Raw genomic sequence first — 16,379 nt, 5'->3', positions numbered from 1 at the left:
GATTAAGTTTTCTTTAAGGAATCAATCACTGCTGGAGTCTGCACCAGTGAGTCACAGCAAGTACATGAGATTAAGTGTTCTTTAAGGAATCAATCACTGCTGGAGTCTGCACCAGTGGGTCACACCAAGTACATCAGATTAAGTGTTCTTTAAGGAAACAGACACTGTTGGAGTCTGCACCAGTGGGTCACAGCAAGTACATCAGATTAAGTGTTCTTTAAGGAAACAGACACTGTTGGAGTATGCACCAGTGGGTCACCGCAAGTACATGAGATTAAGTGTTCTTTAAGGAATCAGACATTGCTGGAGTCTGCACCAGTGGGTCACCGCAAGTACATCAGATTAAGTGTTCTTTAAGGAATCAGACACTGTTGGAGTCTGCACCAGTGGGTCACACCAAGTACATCAGATTAAGTGTTCTTTAAGGAATCAATCACTGCTGGAGTCTGCACCAGTGAGTCACAGCAAGTACATCAGATTAAGTGTTCTTTAAGGAATCAATCACTGCTGGAGTCTGCACCAGTGGGTCACACCAAGTACATCAGATTAAGTGTTCTTTAAGGAATCAATCACTGCTGGAGTCTGCACCAGTGGGTCACAGCAAGTACATGAGATTAAGTGTTCTTTAAGGAATCAAACACTGCTGGAGTCTGCACCAGTGGGTCACACCAAGTACATGAGATTAAGTGTTCTTTTAAGACAAAAATTTCCTGTACAAATCACTCTATCTCCTAAGCATAGGGACCAAGAGACTTAATTATCAGCAAAAACATGAAGGAAGAAATGGACACAAAAATCAACACAAGGCACTAAAATAAATCAACAGATGCTAGATAAATGGAATATGTCAATGACACAGGACTTTGTATAAGATTTTCTTGTTATTCTATCTATAACTGTGGTCTGTCTTGACATGTTCCAAAAAAAAAACCCAGTTAAAACTAATGTGTCAATGACAAAGCACACACACACACACACACACACACACACACACACACACACATCATACAACACTACACCACACCACACACCATTGTCTAGACACCCATGAAAGACAATTTGTGCAGATGTGTTTGGAGGAAAGCTTTGAACTGAGATACTGTTTCAGTATGCTGAATTAAGTAGAGAAGTTTATTCCAGGAGACAGGACCAAGGTTATGAAAAAGCACATTGTCCTTGTCATTTCTCTGCATGTTATATCTCTCTTTAAAGAACTGCACTGGCTTCTCATTGAGCAGAGAACCAAGTATAATATCTCATGTCTCTGCTTCTGTATGATTTCTGGAATGCATTTCGGTATGTTTAAAAAATGAGTTAGGCAGCAGAATTTTGAACTTGTTGGACAGGTTTTAGGTGGTTTTTAGGGCATCCAGCAAGAATACAGTTTTAGTCACTATGACAAAAGCTAGTTAATATCCTGAAACATACTACCGTAAAGCTCGGTCTATAAGCCGCAACTTTTTACTCCAACTTCAACCTCTGTGGCTTATACAATGATGCAGCTTATTTGAGGATTTTAACGATCCCGGGAGTGTAACGTTCTCGTCTATTCTTAGCTGCCCTTCAACTCACCAAAATCATGATTTCTGTCCATGAATTTTTGGATGAGCTTCAGGATAGTGTGCTAACTGTTCACGTTTTATAAATCAAATCCGCACACATTCAAGCCTTCAGATCAGCATTCAGTTCTACTCTGCTCAAGCGTACACCCTCATCATGCCAAAAAAGCGACGTTATGCCTATGATGCAGCCTTCAAATTGAAGGCGATCGACCTAGCAGACGACAGTGCAAGTGACGAACCAGCAGTGACCTCCACTTTCATGTTCATGAAGTGAAAGCAAGGCTGAAGTCAGTGACAAGATGGCAGAGGAAGCTGTGCTGGTTCTCTTCAACTCGGACACTGAAGACGAAGATTTCAGTGGATTCAGTGAGCAGGATGACACTGAATAAATGTGACTATCCCTAAATTATGGATCTTATTTTCGGTGTGTTTATTTATTATTTTTTGTGGCACTAGCAGTATTTTCGCTTACTTTTCTTTGTTTTGTTCCTGCTTGTGTTTATTTCATAACCTACAGTATCGACAGCTTTTCTGTAGTATCAGTATGTGTTCCGGTACCGGAAATAAGTGCGGCTTATAAGCCAGTGCAGCTTATGTATGTATAAAGTTCAATTTTTTCTAAAATTTAATGGGTGCGGCTTATATACCAGGGTGCTCAATAGACCGAACTTTATGGTACTCAATCACTTTTGCTTCAGCTGTAGTAAAGTAGAAAGATTTTCCATCAAGACTGTTAGAAGATTATCTTCATTTTTTTTTTTTTCCTTTCTGCACATATCAATATGACAACAACAAAAAAGTTCAGCTTTCAACAGCTACTGACAGCTTAAGTTATATAACAAAAATGAAGAATAAAAAAAAGAAAATCAAACCAAAACAGAAAGCACTTACAACCAGGTCCTTGATGGTGGATTCAGCACTGTTGACAACCGTCATCTCTGACCGGATGAGGTGCTGACTGACATACTTTGTGGTGAACCTGAAAACAGTCATACACCATCTGCCATCCATTTCAAAGACTTTGACTTCCTGGAAAATTGATGATGAGCAGACCTGCTAGAGCCTGAAAACCCCTTCATGTGTATACACACACATAAGACCAAATATGCCCGTTAAAGATTCTGTGATCCATGTCAGCGTTTGGTGGTTAACAGAGACAGGAACATACTTGGCATGCACACCCCTGAAAACAGAGTATGGATATCTACATGGCATGGGTACAAAACAGTCATACACATCAAAGCCCACTCATGCATGCAGTGAATGTGGGAGTTGCAGCCCATGAACAAAGAAGAAGAAGAAGAATCCCACTGAATAGAGATACACATGCATGTGAACGATTGGTGTGGAATCGCTTTGATCTGTCTCTATGCCAGATACAGCCCAGTACCATTACCAATACATTTCTGAATACTATCATTATACTTCTCAGTCTCCTCGTTACTTCAATATTCATATTGTGAACGTGCCTATCGGTGTGGATATTTAAATCAAATACACTTCAATATTCATACTGTGAACGTGCCTATCGGTGTGGATATTTAAATCAAATACACTTCAATATTCATACTGTGAACGTGCCTATCGGTGTGGATATTTAAATCAAATACACTTCAATATTCATACTGTGAACGTGCCTATCGGTGTGGATATTAAAATCAAATACACTTCAATATTCATATTGTCAACGTGCCTATCGGTGTGGATATTTAAATCAAATACACTTCAATATTCATATTGTGAACGTGCCTATCGGTGTGGATATTAAAATCAAATACACTTCAATATTCATATTGTGAACGTGCCTATCGGTGTGGATATTTAAATCAAATACACTTCAATATTCATACTGTGAACGTGCCTATCGGTGTGGATATTAAAATCAAATACACTTCAATATTCATATTGTCAACGTGCCTATCGGTGTGGATATTAAAATCAAATACACTTCAATATTCATACTGTGAACGTGCCTATCGGTGTGGATATTTAAATCAAATACACTTCAATATTCATATTGTCAACGTGCCTATCGGTGTGGATATTTAAATCAAATACACTTCAATATTCATATTGTCAACGTGCCTATCGGTGTGGATATTTAAATCAAATACACTTCAATATTCATATTGTCAACGTGCCTATCGGTGTGGATATTAAAATCAAATACACTTCAATATTCATACTGTCAACGTGCCTATTGGTGTGGATATTTAAATCAAATACACTTCAATATTCATATTGTCAACGTGCCTATCGGTGTGGATATTAAAATCAAATACACTTCAATATTCATATTGTCAACGTGCCTATCGGTGTGGATATTAAAATCAAATACACTTCAATATTCATACTGTCAACGTGCCTATTGGTGTGGATATTTAAATCAAATACACTTCAATATTCATATTGTCAACGTGCCTATCGGTGTGGATATTAAAATCAAATACACTTCAATATTCATATTGTCAACGTGCCTATCGGTGTGGATATTTAAATCAAATACACTTCAATATTCATACTGTGAACGTGCCTATCGGTGTGGATATTAAAATCAAATACACTTCAATATTCATACTGTGAACGTGCCTATCGGTGTGGATATTTAAATCAAATACACTTCAATATTCATACTGTGAACGTGCCTATCGGTGTGGATATTTAAATCGAATACAAACTGAATCATATCCATTCATTTCAGGAACTGTCTCTCCTCTCGGTACTAATAAAAATACACTCCCTCTCCCTCTCTTTCCCTCTGCACACAAATGTCAACGTAAATGAGCTAGCCCAATACGGATATGTGAAAAAAATAAATAAAAAATAAACAACATGAATGACCCCCCAGAAAATGTACACTGCTAAAGTGCACATGTCCCTGCTGCAATGCGCCACTCACTTGTCAATGTAAGCAGCAGACTTCCTGTCCTGGTCTTTCCACCAGCGTCGCACCAACACAGGGATCACCTCCAGACAGTGGACGTACACTCTGCACGACGCTCGCTGCACGTCCGTCATCCGCCCCACACCTGCATCATCATCATCATCATCATCATCGTCATCGCCATCATCATCATCATCACCATCATCACTATCGCCATCATCATCATCATTATCACCATCATCACCATCATCATCACCATCATCACCATCGTCATCATCACCATCATCATCACCATCATCATCACCATCATCGTCACCATCACCATCATCATCATCATCACCATCATCATCATCACCATCATCATCATCATCACCATCATCATCACCATCATCATCACCATCACCGTCATCATCACCATCATCACCATCACCATCATCATCACCATCATCATCATCACCATCATCATCACCATCATCATCACCATCACCGTCATCATCACCATCATCACCATCACCACCACCATCATCATCATCATCACCATCATCATCACCATCATCATCACCACCACCATCATCATCACCATCATCACTATCATCATCATCACCATCATCTCCATCACCATCATCATCATCACCATCATCATCATCACCAAAACCATCATCATCATCAGGCCCACACATGCACACCCAACATTTCAATAATGATAATACTGATATGGCCTGGGGATTTGGTGACAATTCTCCATCGCCAGTCGGCTGAAGTTTGGGGCTAAGACTCCCCTCTGAAACACTATCCTCTCTCTTCTCTTCTCTTTTCTTTTTTTTAATTTCAAAGACGGCAGCATGCCTGGAAGATGTGACTGTGCTCCGGCTTTCATCGTGATGGACTGGTAACTGGTGGTCCGTCTGCTTTGTGTGTCTGTTGTGCCATCATCACTGCTTGCCTTCTTTTACAGTTGGTGCTCTGGTGTACACTGTGAACTGTACATCATGTCTTTTACAGTTGGTGCTGTGGTGTACACTGTGAACTGTACATCATGTCTTTTACAGTTGGTGCTGTGGTGTACACTGTGAACTGTACATCATGTCTTTTACAGTTGGTGCTGTGGTGTACACTGTGAACTGTACATCATGTCTTTTACAGTTGGTGCTGTGGTGTACACTGTGAACTGTACATCATGTCTTTTACAGTTGGTGCTGTGGTGTACACTGTGAACTGTACGTCATGTCTTTTACAGTTGGTTTTGTGGTGTACACTGTGAACTGTACATCATGTCTTTTATAGTTGGTGCTGTGGTGTACACTGTGAACTGTACATCATGTCTTTTACAGTTGGTGTTGTGGTGTACACTGTAAACTGTACATCATGTCTTTTACAGTTGGTGCTGTGGTGTACACCGTGAACTGTACGTCATGTCTTTTACAGTTGGTTTTGTGGTGTACACTGTGAACTGTACATCATGTCTTTTATAGTTGGTGCTGTGGTGTACACTGTGAACTGTACATCATGTCTTTTACAGTTGGTGTTGTGGTGTACACTGTAAACTGTACATCATGTCTTTTACAGTTGGTGCTGTGGTGTACACTGTGAACTGTACATCATGTCTTTTATAGCTGGTGTTGTGGTGTACACTGTAAACTGTACATCATGTCTTTTACAGTTGGTGCTGTGGTGTACACTGTGAACTGTACATCATGTCTTTTATAGTTGGTGCTGTGGTGTACACTGTGAACTGTACATCATGTCTTTTACAGTTGGTGCTGTGGTGTACACTGTGAACTGTACATCATGTCTTTTATAGCTGGTGTTGTGGTGTACACTGTAAACTGTACATCATGTCTTTTACAGTTGGTGCTGTGGTGTACACTGTAAACTGTACATCATGTCTTTTACAGTTGGTGCTGTGGTGTACACTGTGAACTGTACGTCATGTCTTTTATAGCTGGTGTTGTGGTGTACACTGTGAACTGTACGTCATGTCTTTTACAGTTGGTGTTGTGGTGTACACTGTAAACTGTACATCATGTCTTTTACAGTTGGTGCTGTGGTGTACACTGTGAACTGTACATCATGTCTTTTACAGTTGGTTCTGTGGTGTACACTGTGAACTGTACGTCATGCGTTTTCTAGTATGAGGGGGAAATGGCAAATATAGTGCCTGTATTCATCTTAAATAACCAACTCCCAGCTTTTGATGAATAACCATTCTCCACTTCAGAAATATGCTCCACAGTGGAAAAAAACAAGTGGTGTCGAGGAAGCTGCTATGAGCAGGAAGACTTTGGAGGGTATATCCTCGCAGCTCTGATGCCAGGGAAAATGTTTTGATCCAAAGGTTTTCAGTCAGAGGGGTACATGTAGAAGTCAAAGACAAAACCCCTTTCCTGGTCATTTCTCCTGATGGAGAGGAAAAGGAAGGACCAGCCACAGAGCTGATGATAAATGATGTGCCAGGATAGGTAAAGGAAGGACCAGCCACAGAGCTGATGATAAATGATGTGCCAGGAAGGATAGGTAAAGGAAGGACCAGCCACAGAGCTGATGATAAATGATGTGCCAGGAAGGATAGGTAAAGGAAGGACCAGCCACAGAGCTGATGATAAATGATGTGCCAGGAAGGATAGGTAAAGGAAGGACCAGCCACAGAGCTGATAATAAATGATGTGCCAGGAAGGATAGGTAAAGGAAGGACCAGCCACAGAGCTGATAATAAATGATGTGCCAGGAAGGATAGGTAAAGGAAGGACCAGCCACAGAGCTGATGATAAATGATGTGCCAGGAAGGATAGGTAAAGGATGGACCAGCCACAGAGCTGATGATAAATGATGTGCCAGGAAGGATAGGTAAAGGAAGGACCAGCCACAGAGCTGATGATAAATGATGTGCCAGGAAGGATAGGTAAAGGAAGGACCAGCCACAGAGCTGATGATAAATGATGTGCAAATGATGTGCCAGGAAGGATAGGAAAAGGAAGGACCAGCCACAGAGCTAATGATAAATGATGTGCCAGGAAGGATAGGTAAAGGATGGACCAGCCACAGAGCTGATGATAAATGATGTGTCATTATCCTTCACCGACAACCATATCTTGCATGCTGTCAGGAACCTGAACATTAACGTACGGTCAAAACTGATCGCCTAGAGAGATCGGCACAGCAATGGAAAACTCACAAGATGCAAGACTGGCAGATGTTTTTTGTCAATTGATATTCCAAAGGAACCCCTTCCAAAAGTTTTTTTGAGACAGGGCCTTTCAGAGCCTCTCTGTTCCACAGTGAACACAAACAGGCCACAACACAGAGATAGACAGTGTGTGGGACCTTTCAGAGCCTCTCTGTTCCACAATGAACACAAACAGGCCACAATACAGAGATAGACAGTGTGTGGGACCTTTCAGAGCCTCTCTGTTCCACAGTGAACACAAACAGGCCACAACACAGAGATAGACAGTGTGTAGGACCTTTCAGAGCCTCTCTGTTCCACAGTGAACACAAACAGGCCACAACACAGAGACAGTGTGTGGGACCTTTCAGAGCCTCTCTGTTCCACAGTGAACACAAACAGGCCACAACACAGACAGTGTGTGGGACCTTTCAGAGCCTCTCTGTTCCACAGTGAACACAAACAGGCCACAACACAGAGACAGTGTGTGGGACCTTTCAGAGCCTCTCTGTTCCACAGTGAACACAAACAGGCCACAACACAGAGAGAGACAGAGTGTAGGACCTTTCAGAGCCTCTCTGTTCCACAATGAACACAAACAGGCCACAACACAGAGATAGACAGTGTGTAGGACCTTTCAGAGCCTCTCTGTTCCACAATCAACACAAACAGGCCACAACACAGAGATAGACAGTGTGTAGGACCTTTCAGAGCCTCTCTGTTCCACAATGAACACAGACCACAACACAGAGATAGACAGTGTGTAGGACCTTTCAGAGCCTCTCTGTTCCACAATGAACACAAACAGGCCACAACACAGAGATAGACAGTGTGTAGGACCTTTCAGAGCCTCTCTGTTCCACAATCAACACAAACAGGCCACAACACAGAGATAGACAGTGTGTAGGACCTTTCAGAGCCTCTCTGTTCCACAATCAACACAAACAGGCCACAACACAGAGATAGACAGTGTGTGGGACCTTTCCGAGCCTCTCTGTTCCACAATGAACACAAACAGACCACAACACAGAGATAGACAGTGTGTAGGACCTTTCAGAGCCTCTCTGTTCCACAATGAACACAGACCACAACACAGAGATAGACAGTGTGTAGGACCTTTCAGAGCCTCTCTGTTCCACAATGAACACAGACCACAACACAGAGATAGACAGTGTGTAGGACCTTTCAGAGCCTCTCTGTTCCACAATGAACACAGACCACAACACAGAGATAGACTGTGTAGGACCTTTCAGAGCCTCTCTGTTCCACAATGAACACAAACAGACCACAACACAGAGATAGACAGAGTGTAGGACCTTTCAGAGCCTCTCTGTTCCACAATGAACACAAACAGACCACAACACAGAGATAGACAGAGTGTAGGACCTTTCAGAGCCTCTCTGTTCCACAATGAACACAAACAGGCCACAACACAGAGATAGACAGAGTGTAGGACCTTTCAGAGCCTCTCTGTTCCACAATGAACACAAACAGGCCACAACACAGAGATAGACAGTGTGTGGGACCTTTCAGAGCCTCTCTGTTCCACAATCAACACAAACAGGCCACAACACAGAGAGAGATAGACAGTGTGTGGGACCTTTCAGAGCCTCTCTGTTCCACAATGAACACAAACAGGCCACAACACAGAGACAGACAGTGTGTGGGACCTTTCAGAGCCTCTCTGTTCCACAATGAACACAAACAGGCCACAACACAGAGAGAGACAGAGTGTAGGACCTTTCAGAGCCTCTCTGTTCCACAATGAACACAAACAGGCCACAACACAGAGAGAGATAGACAGTGTGTGGGACCTTTCAGAGCCTCTCTGTTCCACAATGAACACAAACAGGCCACAACACAGAGAGAGACAGAGTGTAGGACCTTTCAGAGCCTCTCTGTTCCACAATGAACACAAACAGGCCACAACACAGAGATAGACAGTGTGTGGGACCTTTCAGAGCCTCTCTGTTCCACAATGAACACAAACAGGCCACAACACAGAGACAGTGTGTGGGACCTTTCAGAGCCTCTCTGTTCCACAATGAACACAGACCACAACACAGAGATAGACAGAGTGTAGGACCTTTCAGAGCCTCTCTGTTCCACAATGAACACAAACAGACCACAACACAGAGATAGACAGTGTGTGGGACCTTTCAGAGCCTCTCTGTTCCACAATGAACACAGACCACAACACAGAGATAGACAGTGTGTAGGACCTTTCAGAGCCTCTCTGTTCCACAATGAACACAGACCACAACACAGAGATAGACTGTGTAGGACCTTTCAGAGCCTCTCTGTTCCACAATGAACACAGACCACAACACAGAGATAGACAGTGTGTGGGACCTTTCAGAGCCTCTCTGTTCCACAATGAACACAGACCACAACACAGAGAGAGAGACAGTGTGTGGGACCTTTCAGAGTCTCTCTGTTCCACAATGAACACAAACAGGCCACAACACAGAGATAGACAGTGTGTGGGACCTTTCAGAGCCTCTCTGTTCCACAATGAACACAGACCACAACACAGAGAGATAGACAGAGTGTAGGACCTTTCAGAGCCTCTCTGTTCCACAATGAACACAAACAGGCCACAACACAGAGAGAGACAGTGTGTATGACCTTTCAGAGCCTCTCTGTTCCACAATGAACACAGACCACAACACAGAGAGAGAGACAGTGTGTATGACCTTTCAGAGCCTCTCTGTTCCACAATGAACACAGACCACAACACAGAGTGTGGAAAACGTGTGGGGAAGGGGCACCAGGCATCAATGTGTGTCAATACATCAAATGTCAACACAGTATGTCAACACTGCAGCCATGTATACGAACACTATGTGACAGAATGTACAGCATGAACTGACAATAAAAACCATGTGAAAACAGCAACACTAACTATGTGACAGAATGTACAGCATGAACTGACAATAAAAACCATGTGAAAACAGCAACACTAACTATGTGACAGAATGTACAGCATGAACTGACAATAAAAACCATGTGAAAACAGCAACACTAACTATGTGACAGAATGTACAGCATGAACTGACAATAAAAACCATGTGAAAACAGCAACACTAACTATGTGACAGAATGTACAGCATGAACTGACAATAAAAACCATGTGAAAACAGCGACAGCTGACTCACCAGCATGAACTGACAATAAAAACCATGTGAAAACAGCGACAGCTGACTCACCAGCATGAACTGACAATAAAAACCATGTGAAAACAGCAACACTAACTATGTGACAGAATGTACAGCATGAACTGACAATAAAAACCATGTGAAAACAGCGACAGCTGACTCACCAGCTGGTGTCAGGGGAAGGTCCGAAGAACCGAACCACAACCACTCCCTCTTCTCCTCCCCCTCCAACAGTTGCCTGGCAACAGGCCTGGAGGGAAACTTCTCCTCTCCCCCACACCACCGGGCAGACGATGGGGGCGTAGCAGTACCGGAGCACACCGCAGAAGGCGAGTGCGGCATCAGACGGAACAGGTGTTCCAGCAGATGCCGTACGCTGGAGTGCTGCTTGAGGTAGGCCGCATATTCTGCACGCCCCTGAAAAGTCAAATCAAATCAAGTTAAATCATGTCGCTTATAATGCTAATAATCATGCTAATAATAATAATGCTAATAATACTAATAATAATACTATTCCTACAGCACTGAATCTTGTGCAGACAAAGTCCTTATAGAGCCAAGCGACCCCACAGGGTGCAGGTGTGGTGGTCTAATGGTCAGAGGCCTGGATTCTCACCTGACTTTCCTCAGTTTGATCCCCAGTGTCAGTGCCAGTACCTGCTGGGTTAGGGGAGGAGACTCTTCTGACCTCAAAGGTCAACATATGTACAGACCTGCTAGTGCCTGAACCCCCTTCATGCAGAAGATCAAACGCGCACATTAAAGATCCTGTAATCCATGTCAGCGTCTGGTGGGTTATGGAAACAAGAACATAGACCCAGCATGCACATCCCTGAAATCAGAGTATTGCTGCCTACATGGTGGGATTGAAAAAGAAAAAAAAAGGTCATACAACTAAAAAGTTACATGTCTGTGTGAGTGTTCTGTGTGAGTGTGTGTGTGTGTGTGCGTGTGTGTGTCTGTGTGTGTGTGTGTGTGTGTGTGTGTGCGTGAGTGTGTGTGTATGTGCATGCGCGTGACTGAAACCTGACTGACTGACGCAGGAAATGAATGCTGAGCACACAGAGGCAGCTCCCAGCAGGCTCCAGTCAGGCAGGCAGCCTGCTGTGCAAATGACTCTATGTTTGTAAAGCGCTTAGAGCCTGGTCTCTGACTGTGGAAGGGTGCTATATAAGTATCTATATCTATGAGTATCCATATCATCATCATCTTGAAAGGGGCTATTTTAGGGCTGAATAACCACCACTTCTTTTAAAAAAAACCAAAAAAACCCAGTCAAACAGAAGCTATACTGATATTAATTAAAGGTCAACTGCAATACTGATTCAGCATCATATTTTACATAAACAAAAATATTCATATTTTTATTTCATATGTGTATGTGTGGAGCATTCACATCAGCATCTTATTTTACATATTCATAAATAAATGTTGAGTTCATATATGTATGCATAGGGTGAAGTATTTCAATTCAGCATCTTATTTCAAATAAACATAAACATGATATGCACTGAGTTTATGCATGTACACATGGGGTATTTCACATCAATATGTATAATTGTAATTCAGAACTTCTTTTTTTTTAGTACAAATAAAACACAAAAAACCCAAAACCCAAAACACAATACCATAGACTCTGCACTGTGGAAGAGATGCAGCACCAGTTGCCATGCCAACAGGTAGCCCAAGGCAAACTGGTACTCCTCGGTTCCTGGCACCACGGCGATGGTGGTTTCCATGGGGACAGTGGTGAGGACGACGTCCATGGCCGTCGCACAGTCGTCGATGACTTTCATCAGTGCAGCGGGAGGGGCTCTGCAAGGGAGTTTCAGTTTCAGTTTGGTTTAAACATTTTCAATAGCAAGAAACAAGACAAAATACAACGTTCAATAATGAAGAAGGAAAACTTGAGCAACAACAAGCCTGAGCTTATATCGTGCTCTTTCACACACAATGTTTGATATGAAATGGAAAATTGAAATGCAAAACAAAACTAAAGAAACAAACAAAAATACTACTGCTACTTCCTCCACCAGTGACAACAACAAAAATAATGATAATAATAATAATACACTGGAAAGAGAACATCACACAAAGTGTAATGTCTTAGGAGAGAGAGAGAGAGAGAGAGACAGAGAGAGAGACACACAGAGACACAGAGAGAGAGACAGACAGAGGAGGTGTCATAGCATACCACCACATCTGCTTTATAAAAAAAAAAAAAACGAAACAGATGCCTGACCAACAAACAGATGCCTGACCAACGCACAGATGCCTGACCAACAAACAGATGCCTGACCAACACACAGATGCCTGACCAACACACAGATGCCTGACCAACACACAGATGCCTGACCAACACACAGATGCCTGACCAACAAACAGATGCCTGACCAACAAACAGACGCCTGACCAACAAACAGATGCCTGACCAACAAACAGATGCCTGACCAACAAACAGATGCCTGACCAACAAACAGACGCCTGACCAACAAACAGATGCCTGACCAACGCACAGATGCCTGACCAACAAACAGATTATAATATCATGATCATCACCATTAGTACAATTATCATTATCATCATTATTAATTATTGTCATTTTCTTCTTCCTTTTCTTCCTTTTTTTTCTTGCTTTGTTAATTTTAAAAGACTATTCCAGTTACTAATCTTATTCGTTGTTCTTATTATTTTATTTTATTTCATTTTATTTCTTTATTTCTATGTTTTGTGTCGTTCTTTATTTTTATGTTTTGTGTCGTTAAATGGACAGAATTGTAAAAAGGCCTTTACTGCGCCTAATTCTTTACCCATTAAAGATTCAGTCAATCTCCTGATCATTATTGCTATTATCATCACTGTTCCTGATTGCCCAGCCAATAGCATAGGACCACTGTATCAAGGCAAAGAACAGAGAAATACTCATCAGCAGGTCACCACACACGTCAACTTGAAAGATGAGAAAATAACCCCACTATCAAGCCCCACCAGGCGCCAAACCACTGCCAGTATCACACCCAGGACCCTCGGACTCCAGTCCAGGGAGTGCTGCAGCCACTCTGCTGGTGCTCCTATCATAAACATGACGTGTGCGTCCACATGTTGTCCTCACCTGGGTTCCAGTTCGGATCTGTCAGCGGCAGTGGCGGTGACGGTGGCGCCTGTGGAAGTGTTGGCACTGGCCCCAGCCTCCTGGTCCTGTTCCTTGTGGTAGGTGGGCAGCAGTGTGATGATTCTGGAAATGCAGGAAGGGAATGGGACACGTTTCAGAGAGGACATGTTATCAAATGATTTCCTGTGAGTCGGGAGAAAAAATGAACGTGTTGTGTGGTGTGGTGTGGTGTGGTGGTGGTGTGTGTGTTGTGTGTGTGTGTGTGTGTGTGTGCGTGTCTGTGTCTGTCTGTATACATGCCATCTGCCGACCACCCACGTTTGTCATGTTTATGACTTCTATGTCAGATGTTGCAGTCAGCATTATTTTCTCACGGGTAAGAACCCATGGCAACAAAAGGGTTGTCCCTGGCAAAATTCCGTAGAAAAATCCACTTCGATAGGAAAATGAATAAAATAGCAGGCAGAAAAACTACAAAAAATGGGTGGCATTCTCAGTGTAGCCAAATACTATCCCAGGGAAGAGCAGCCTGAATTTCACACAGAGAAATCTCTTGTCACAAAAGAAGCAATACAATACAATACCCTGACCTGTAAGCTCTATCTTTTATCAGTGAGGTGACAGCCCTTCCATGACCAGCACACTCATCATCACAAGTCAATGGGTTTATTCTTTCACCACTAGAGTCGCCTTTGGCTGTGAAGTGTCTAGTCAACTAAAAGTTGCATCAGACGCCGAAGGAATTTAAGAAAGCTCAGCCAACCCACCCACCCCAGCAGCCAGCCAGCAGTCACTCACTCACCTGTCCAGCAGTCACTCACTCACCTGTCCAGCAGTCACTCACTCACCTGTCCAGCAGTCACTCACTCACTCACCTGTCCAGCAGTCACTCACTCACTCACCTGTCCAGCAGTCACTCACTCACTCACCTGTCCAGCAGCCAGTCACTCACTCACTCACCTGTCCAGCAGTCACTCACTCACTCACCTGTCCAGCAGCCAGTCACTCACTCACTCACCTGTCCAGCAGTCACTCACTCACCTGTCCAGCAGTCACTCACTCACCTGTCCAGCAGTCACTCACTCACCTGTCCAGCAGTCACTCACTCACTCACCTGTCCAGCAGCCAGTCACTCACTCACCTGTCCAGCAGCCAGTCACTCACTCACCTGTCCAGCAGTCACTCACTCACTCACCTGTCCAGCAGTCACTCACTCACTCACCTGTCCAGCAGCCAGTCACTCACTCACCTGTCCAGCAGTCACTCACTCACTCACTCACCTGTCCAGCAGCCACTCACTCACTCACTCACCTGTCCAGCAGCCACTCACTCACTCACTCACCTGTCCAACATCACTCACTCACTCACCTGTCCAGCAGCCAGTCACTCACTCACTCACCTGTCCAGCAGCCAGTCACTCACTCACTCACCTGTCCAACATCACTCACTCACTCACCTGTCCAGCAGCCAGTCACTCACTCACTCACCTGTCCAACATCACTCACTCACTCACCTGTCCAGCAGCCAGTCACTCACTCACTCACCTGTCCAGCAGCCAGTCACTCACTCACTCACCTGTCCAACATCACTCACTCACTCACCTGTCCAGCAGCCACTCACTCACTCACTCACCTGTCCAACATCACTCACTCACTCACCTGTCCAGCAGCCAGTCACTCACTCACTCACCTGTCCAGCAGTCACTCACTCACCTGTCCAGCATCACTCACTCACTCACCTGTCCAGCATCACTCACTCACTCACCTGTCCAGCAGACAGAAGGCGGTGACCTGGGCCTGGGGAGACTGGCAGGTCAGCATGGGGCACAGGTGGTTCAGTAGGCTCTGCAGGGACTCTGGCACCGGGGAGGTGTCATCGCAGGCCACCAGGCGGAGCGGCAGGTGGTGACCTGTGACCTGACCCTGGGGGCACAGCGACATCGCCGACCCCACGGTGCTCAACACCACCGCCGCCCTCGCCTCCGCTGTCTTTGGCTCCTTCAGCTGGCCTGTGATTGGAGGGTGAGGCGGTGAGTGAGTAATAACCATAAAAATGTCTAGTACTTATAGGGCATTCAGTACCACGACCACCCCTGTCATTCAGTGGTCTGTGATTGGAGGGTGAGACGGTGAGTGAGTAATAACCATAAAAATGTCTAGTACTTATAGGGCATTCAGTACCTGGTACCATCACCCCTGCTCCTTCAGTGGCCTGTGATTGGAGGGTGAGACAGTGAGTGAGTAATAACCATAAAAATGTCTAGTACTTATAGAGCATTCAGTACCTGGTACCATCACCCCTGCTCCTTCAGCTGGCCTGTGATTGGAGGGTGAGACGGTGAGTGAGTAATAACCATAAAAATGTCTAGTACTTATAGAGCATTCAGTACCTGGTACCATCACCCCTGCTCCTTCAGCTGGCCTGTGATTGGAGGGTGAGACGGTGAGTGAGTAATAACCATAAAAATGTCTAGTACTTATAGAGCATTCAGTACCACCAT

General features: G+C 44.0%; 1 protein-coding gene across 2 annotated transcripts in view; it reads right to left on the bottom strand.

Annotated features, from left to right (window-relative positions):
- The window catches only part of LOC143282640 (E3 ubiquitin-protein ligase listerin-like), a 78,238-nt gene that overhangs the window by 7,397 nt on the left and 54,462 nt on the right, over positions 1 to 16,379 (bottom strand). For both annotated transcript variants that reach the window (XM_076588288.1, XM_076588289.1), the window contains 6 exons: positions 15,644 to 15,887; positions 13,880 to 14,002; positions 12,396 to 12,582; positions 10,932 to 11,184; positions 4,462 to 4,591; positions 2,454 to 2,541 (listed from right to left, as the gene is read on the bottom strand). In XM_076588288.1, the coding sequence (XP_076444403.1) occupies positions 2,454 to 2,541; positions 4,462 to 4,591; positions 10,932 to 11,184; positions 12,396 to 12,582; positions 13,880 to 14,002; positions 15,644 to 15,887 (1,025 nt within the window). The remainder of the gene's footprint in view (positions 1 to 2,453; positions 2,542 to 4,461; positions 4,592 to 10,931; positions 11,185 to 12,395; positions 12,583 to 13,879; positions 14,003 to 15,643; positions 15,888 to 16,379) is intronic.

Source organism: Babylonia areolata, chromosome 6 (genome assembly GCF_041734735.1).
Source record: "Babylonia areolata isolate BAREFJ2019XMU chromosome 6, ASM4173473v1, whole genome shotgun sequence".
Taxonomy (NCBI): Eukaryota; Metazoa; Mollusca; class Gastropoda; order Neogastropoda; family Buccinidae; genus Babylonia; species Babylonia areolata.
The sequence above is the reverse complement of the archived record's forward strand: the minus strand, read 5'-3'. Positions and strand labels throughout refer to the sequence as shown.